This window comes from Chenopodium album, chromosome 13 (genome assembly GCF_948465745.1).
Source record: "Chenopodium album chromosome 13, dcCheAlbu1.1, whole genome shotgun sequence".
NCBI lineage: Eukaryota > Viridiplantae > Streptophyta > Magnoliopsida > Caryophyllales > Amaranthaceae > Chenopodium > Chenopodium album.
Window position 1 is genome coordinate 53521189 of NC_137846.1, and position 8324 is coordinate 53529512.

The following is an 8324-nucleotide window of genomic DNA, read 5'->3' on the forward strand; positions in this document are numbered from 1 at the left end:
ATGTAATTACTCAAAAAGTCAACACCCTTTAATTCCTTTAGGCTTCTTCTTACTTATCTTGTAGAGCTAAACTATCTGGCGTGAGCGAACTTCATATCACTCTGAATAATAATGGTGAGCTTGCTATTCTAGCTGTATTACATTGATTTCTCTTTGTTAATCAAATTACTCTGATTATTGTTATGTTTAATTTAAATTAAGCACACATACGAATGCTAATCATATATTTTTTGTCAATATTTGTGTGGTTGCTTATTTATACTAAAAAAAATGCATACACTATAGAAAATAGTTTAAACAAAACTACAAAATTATAGACATACCCAAGAGATGATGTATCAATGTCTTTAATGTGGGATTTTTCGTAGCTTAATTAGCCTGATGTGCTCATGAACACTAGTTAGAGACTCCCGTTTTTATTGAGTTTACTCATTTTCGTTATTAGTGTTTAGGCCAAAATCTGACTGCTAGATTCGACCAGGTTCTATAGGACAACAGCTAGATTAATAAGTATGCAAATGATAGTGTAGGTTCAATGAATAAGGATGAATAACCTAGGAAAAAGGAATAAAGGGGAGAGGGAAGAAGAGACACAAGCAGAAAACCGCAGGAATAAGGGAAAAAATTGCGGGTGGCGTTGATTCCAACAATCTACTAGTTTAAGAATTAAGTACACGTACAATGCATGTTGTTTTTTGATCAAGAATGAATCTATAATTAGGTGCTAATTGCTAATGGCTATGGAATATAATGCCTAGGGCTCGTATCTTGTGTTTTTACAATGGTTTTCCATCCTATTTATAATAGCAGAGCCTTTTTAAGTCTTGTAACAGATTCTTTGATGATCCCTTGAAAGTAGGAGTTAGCTATCAGGTTCACCTTCGAGATTCGTGCCACATTCTTCATGCTCTTATCCATTATCCTTTGACTTGATCTTTGCCCATGGTTAGTTGGAGAGTAGTGGGAGTGTCCTCCGTGAAAATAGGAGAAGTAGTTTGGCTCTTTGATTTGGTCTTCAACGAATGTGGATATATATATATATGCATGGAGAGAGAGAAAGAGAGAGAGAGAGAGAGAGTGTTTTATGAAGTGAATGGTGATGGTGGTAAGTAAAGGCTAATAGTGACAGACATTCGTATGCAACTACTCAAAGTATATAGATTTCCATCATTGGGCCTTCAACGAATGTGGATTGATTTGTGGTGAAGATATAATTAACATTTTCAATTGACTTATTCCTGGTGGGATATATCTCTTCCTTAATCGTAGGAAAACTTATAACAACTTTGACTTTGTTCAAACTTGGATTCTCTTAAAATATTTCTTGGAAGTATATTTGTTTAACTTCATTCAATACCTGGAACTAGGTAGCTGATCAGTGATCACGTAGCAATATGTAACTTGCAATCTAGCAACCTGCGGACATCTGAACCTGTAGTGAAAATTTAGACACAACAATTAGCATATTATGTAACATTGATAAGTGATTTGGTATATTTTCTAATTTGAAACAGAGCCAAAGTGTTGTGAAGTACGGGCCTTATGGCTATGAGACAGGGCAACCATGGTCTATAATGTTTGAACCAAGTGAAAATTTGAGGGAGATGATCATCAATATTGGCGCCATTGTCGATTCAATCACATTTATCACAACAAAGACTCATCGAAAGTTTGGCGGTGAAGGCGGAAATTGTGTACACAAGGTCTCAACTTTTTATTTTCAGTTTGAACATACTCCATACTTTTCATAGTTTAAGTAAAATGTCTCCTTTTTTTTTTAATTTAATTGGTGTACGTGTAATATACAGCTTACATTTAAAGATGGTGAGTATATAACACAAATAAGTGGATCGATTGGAGAATGGGACAAAAATCGTGATATAACGAAGTTAAAGATACACACTAATTTGTGTAAGGATGGTTATGGACCTTATGGAGGCGGACCAGCCACGGCATATCTATCTGAATTTCGGTCAGAAGAAGTGCCATCAAATTGCCGTGTTGTAGGATTGTTTGGAACGCTACACAACAACTACGTACAGTCTATTGGACTATACGTCCAAAAGGTACATATTAAGGAAAATTTGTCAGTAGATAAACATAAATCCTTTATAAAAAATCAATCAAATCCTTAAATCCATAAATCATTTTTCAAAAAGATCAACTTATAAAATTTTATGAAAATAACCCCTCAATTAATTAGCAAACTTATTCATTGAATATTGTGTAAATTGTAAGGTGGAACAGGAGAAAGAAGAAGAGAAGACTTGAGAAAATGAGCAAGAGAAGAAAGAAACGAAGATCGAAGAAAATATGCAACAGAAGAGAGGTAGCATAGCATTCTTCGCAACCTATCGACCACCCGTGCCATTGGATATATACTCAGCCAAATATCCACCCATGTCGAACCGAGACGAGGAGCTTATGACGGATGGACATTCTTATAATTACAACGGTCAAGTTATTCCACCATCGGCTCTCAAACTTATCCTTCAACGTCACTCCACTATTGCGCGGCCAAGGCACTGAGGATGATGTAGATTCGGGCCGTTTATCGGCAATGATTTTTGTGTCTGAACGAACCCATAACCTTGAGACTCTTCATATAGCTCTCCTTTTTAAAAGCAAACCATCCAAAGTACAAGTGTATAATTTTGCTGAAGTTTATGACACATTCAAGGGTGTCCGCATGGAGGATAGTGGTTGCATTGCTGGAAACTATCTAATTTATGTCTCTACTAAGGAACCCGCCGTTGAGCCTCATCAACCTTGGACCGCGGTATACAAAACGAATCTCAAGGATGGAAAGACTGAACGCCTCACTCTCAAAGGTATTAACTCTGTTTCTAAATAATTGCAACATTTTATATAATGCTTACATCCTATGACAATTGACTTTGTATAAAATTTTATCATATCAGATTTTTCAATATTTTTTGCTAATATATAATTATAAATATTGAAGATCGAACTAGTTCATTGAAATATATTTTAAGTTTGACCGTGTATATTGATATGATATGAATTATATGTAACTTCGTATGCAGTAAAATATTGATTTTCAAAGTTGTGCATACATGAGTGAACTTAAAACTCTAATTTATTTGTATAGGGCAAGCTGATTTAAGTCCCTCGGTGTCACCCGATGGAAAGAGGATAGCAGTGGCCTCTTTCCAAAGAAAGGCTGGTTGGGATGGCGAGATTGAGGATCTAAAGACTAGCATTTTTGTTATGAACGTAGATCGGCCCTTTAAACGTGAGTTGGTTGTCGTCGATGGAGGTTGGCCAACTTGGGGTAGTGACAATGTCCTCTATTTCCACCGTAACATTGAGAAGGTTAAAATACAAAAACGTTGGGGGGTGTTTCGAGTCGATCTTCGTGTAGGTCCCACATCCGTAACTCGTGTGACCCTGGAGGATATTAATGCGATGACTCCGGCAGCTATTGACGACAACAAAGTGGTTGTTGCCTCTGTGCGTCGAAGTTTCACATTCGACGACCAGGATGAACGGGAAGAAGATCAATACCGGCACATCGAGGTCTATGATATAAACCAACCAAAAGATTCATTCATAGAAATCACCAGGAGAACTAGGCCTATGGCCGATCACTTCAATCCCTTCGTTGTTGGTGATGCCGTCAACGGAGTAAAGCGTATTGGTTATCATCGATGCCATAGTGACAAACTTAACGCGGTTGGTACCAACTACTCCCTTCTATATACTTTCTCTTTTCTTTTTTAATTGCATTGTTCAAGTTTTCATGTTTGTCATTGCACATTTATATTATTATTATTATTTTTTTTTTTATATGTTGATTGAAACTTGACAGTATAACGTTGTTGAGAAAGATTTCTACAAGCTACAATCTCCAGATCCAGAAATAGGAATATTCAGGGTGTCAAGTGTTTTTCCATCAATTTCAGAATGTGGCAAGAAGCTTGCATTTGTTGACAACGAGTTTAAGTCTTTGTGGGTTGCCGACAACACAGGGTTACATATGGTTTACAAGGTACATTCTTTGGATATAATCCATATTCATTGATCTGAAAAGCTAGTGATACTGGAAATTAGTATTACTCCTTCTGTCCCTAAAAGTTGTGAGAACTGTCACACAATAAAGAATAACAAAAGACACAGAAGAGTTTTTTTTTTTTTTTTTTTGTATGTTAATCTTATAGTTATGGGATTAATGTGCAGAGGAACGACTCAAACAGCATATTCTCTCCAGTGTGGAACCGTGGAAAAGACATACCCTATGTTTGTGTTGGACCTTCTTTCAACCAGAAAGAGACAGTTCAAATATTGGCGATTATCAATGTCTCAAAATCTCAAAGAGAGTTCAAATTTCTAACTGAAAATGGATGCAATAGTGCTTTCCCCTCTACCAATGGAGACGGTAAGTACTCACAACTTAGTATTTTCTAATCCTACCTCCGTAAGTAGTAATTGTACCTCTGAGTATTGTTTGTGAGATATAAAATATTTCAAAGTTACAACTAATATTTAACGGATGTAGTAATTTCTATTATACAACACAATATCATATTAAAGAAACTAGTTAAGAAGGCTTGATAGTATCGAAATTATCTGTTTCAGCTCACAAACATATGAATCAAGACCATATCATCTTAATACCAACTAATAATTTTATTGATAGATAGCAATAAAACACTAACATAATACTTCAAATCAGGGACAAGACTAGTTTATCGATCTACAAAGAATGGGTCGAAGAATCTATACATAATGGAAAATGCAAATCTAGGAGAATTCAACGGAGCTAAAGTAACAAGACTAACAGAAGGGAATTGGACTGACACACATTGTCAATGGTCTCCTACACAAGATTGGATAGTATTCTCATCGAATCGTTCGAATCCAACAGCCAAAAAGCCTGATGATCTACCTGATCCGGGGTACTTTGGGGTGTACATGGTGAAGGCTAATGATAGCAATGTGGTCATAAAAGTGATAGATAGTGGAAATACTTATTTAGGAGGATTATTTCCAGGACATGTGAACCATCCATTTTTCAGCCCGGATGGAAAGAGTCTCATTGTGGCCGCTGATCTTGCTGCTGTGACGTGTGATCCGGTTTCGATGCCTATATTCCTTCACTCTGTAAGACCCTATGGCGATATATTTATCGTTGATATCGACGCTAGTGACATACATAAGAATGAGAATTTGAAAAAATTCACCCGCGTTACACATAGTAGATACGAAAATTCTACTGCGACTTGGCCCATGGCCTCGACTAAGGACTTGCTTGCGAAATGGAACGTCCGATTAGCCGGTAACGACGATGCTAAGAAGTATAAGCCAGAATGCCCGTATATGCACAAAGGCGGGGCTGAAAGTTTTCACATGACTGGACACCTTTGCATTCCTGATCAGCGTTGTTGTTAGATTGAATTTGCTCTTCATTTGTAGCGGATAATAATGCTTTCACATGACTAGAATTGTCGTTTTATCAAAAATAAAATTCTTAATGTACCAATTATTTTTTGTTCTAGTATGTATTTTTTTCGAGGACTTTGCTGATTTATAAATTCAATAATTAATTGTTGTTATCTCCCGCTAATTGCCTTAGCTTGCACTATTCGTTGAGTACTCTCCATATATATACGAAATATTTATATTAGCCGTAGATGTAAGTCTCTTATTGTTGAACGAGAATGAGAGATTGCTATTTATCACTGTTTTAGGGAAGCAAATCTGCCAAATCGTACAGTAGATTGCCTTGCTAATTAAAGACTTAATTCGGATCAAAAGGTGGTTCTTTTCGAACCTGTCTCTAATAAGGATCTTGGTGCCGTTTTATCGTAAGATATAAGCGGAGTAGCTTGATCTCGATGAATAAGATCATTAGGGTATTAGTTTAGTTCGGTTGGTTTTTGTTTACTTCTTTGGCTTTTTGTTTCTAATTGCGTTGTTCTTCTTACTTAGGGACTTGCCCCTCTTTTTCTCCTAAATTCAATAGAATAAATTAAATGTTGTTATCTCTCGCATTATTAGGAGTGCAATTGGGCACAAATAATGCACGAAGTTCACCAATAAAAATCCTTCATGTATTTTGCTCGTGTAAATTTTTCATTAAAAACATAACTCATGTACAGCCAGCTATATGCTATGTTTTTTTTTTTTTTTTGAAACAATATGGCAGTATGCTATGTTATTTGGTATCAACATGACCTTATTATTATTTTTAGTAGCCCAACAAAGTTGCCAACCCATCTTGCTAAAACTAAATTCTTATAAGTGATGTCCATGTATTTATAGATGAGTTGGGCCAACATATTAGCCAACCCATCATGCTTCTCATTTTATGTCAAATACTATAGAGTTAGGCTGTTTTTTTTTTTTTTTTTTTTTTTTTTCTTTTTCTTTTTCTTTTTTTGCTGACTTGACCATTTCCCACCTTTTTTTCCTTTTACTACGTATTTTTTGAAGAAAGAAACTGATGTTAATGTCATACACAAAAATATGAACTAAAATCGTGGAGAAAGTAACGAATTAAATCTAGCTACACTTTTCTTTCATACTACAAGAACACTTTAGTTTCTAATTCATGAATATATAATGAAGCTCACTTGCCATGAATTGAATCTAAATATCTAATGCATGTTGATTATACATCTTTATCTAATAACCACTACTACATTGCTACTTAACTAGCTAGCCAGTCCCATAGAAGGGGATTAATAGAAACTTAATTTGGAGTCGGGCTTAATGACCGTGATTTAATCCCAAAGAGGGAGATCCATCAAAACTTCAGTCATATCCAAAGAATCGTCGGCCATCAAACTGTAGTCTCCTGCCTCCAAATTAGAGCTAGACAAGTAATTTGGACTCGTGAATAATCTTGGTGAAAATAGCACATCATGGTCGAGACAAGCAATTTCATCAGCTAGCAATGGCTCCATTATTGTCACCGAATCAACGGGTTTGGAAGCCGGATAATCAATTGTAGCCATTGAAGATGATGCATTTAGGGCAACGTTATTGTCCAATATTTCCTGCTTGGGGTGAATAATAGGGTTTTTGGATTCAAAACTTATGAAATTGATACAATTGTTTTCAGAAGAATAAAACCTATTGATGTTAGGGGCGTTGTTGTTGTAGAGGTGAGGTTGGCATGTATGTTCGGTGTAGTAAGTGATCCTATATTTTGTTGGATTATCCGATATTTTTTGGACTTGTTTGGTCGCGTGGCAATTCTGATCTTCTTTGTATGCACACCTATAGTATTCCCTATTATATCATGGATCATTAAGAAACATAAATAATTAATGATTAGTGATTAATTGTGATTTGTTCTTTAATGACAAAAAAAATCCCCTTTTGTTCATATACAAATTCTTAATTGCAACTATAATTTAATTAGGTGATGTGATCAATAAGGTAAAAGACTATGTCACACCTTTATTATACCTGGGGTGATTTGTGTTGAGAATTGACTTCTTCCCATATTTTCTCCATAAATAGCCATCTGGTGTAAGATTTGGAGTATCAATTGTTCGTAACCTATAAAATCACAAATGAAATTTTAGAACTTTTAGTAAATTTCAGCTTCTTTTTTATTGTTATGTGAAAATCAAATTAAAACATTAATCATCAAAATACGAGATTGCCTCAAAATAATATATGCAACTCTTAATTTATCAGATAGTTCATTAGAATCTTCTTAGTAACACATACCTCCCGAAGTTTTCAACCAACTATATTATTCGAGATACACTGAGAGTGAGGGATAGCTCAAGTGATTAGAGTTTCTCTCCTGATTTCAAGACATCATGGGATCGATTCTCACTCCGTCCTTGTGGCTCTCTTAACACCAAAAAAATATTATTCGAGATACACTCACATACATGATTATATCTATCCTATGTGTGTTTTATTATTGGCTAATTAAATGTCCAAATACAAGAAAATTAAAGCAATAGGTCTAGTCAAACCTATATAAAACATAAAAACAACAAAATGTACTAAAATAGTAAAATTATCGTACCTTGTCTTTTATTCAAAAAAAAAAAAAAAAAACCGTACCTTGTCTTGGGTTGTTGACTTGTTTGTTGAACAAATGATGCATCCATTTCCATAGATTGAACAATCTTATTTAAGATGGAAATAGAAGTATCAAATGAATTAACAATGGCGGTCGAATAGTTTTTCATACATACCATTTTTGTTTCATCATTGAATTGACTTGTTTCTCCCTCACTAATTAGTTGATCTGGTTGACTAAGTAAGCTTCGTAGTTGACTTGTTGCTTCCCATCCTTTTTTCAATTCTTCTTTTACAACCATTTTTAGATCCAT

At 35.1% G+C, this 8324-nt stretch overlaps 1 protein-coding gene across 1 annotated transcript; it reads right to left on the reverse strand.

Annotated features, from left to right (window-relative positions):
* Window positions 1–6746: 6746 nt before the first annotated feature.
* On the reverse strand, window positions 6747–8324 carry LOC145576944 (putative WRKY transcription factor 70). The gene is made up of 3 exons (XM_081634644.1): window positions 8053–8324; window positions 7438–7530; window positions 6747–7257 (listed from the first exon to the last, which is right to left on the reverse strand). The coding sequence occupies exons 1-3, from the start codon at window positions 8322–8324 to the stop codon at window positions 6747–6749; spliced, it is 876 nt and encodes a 291-aa protein (XP_081490770.1).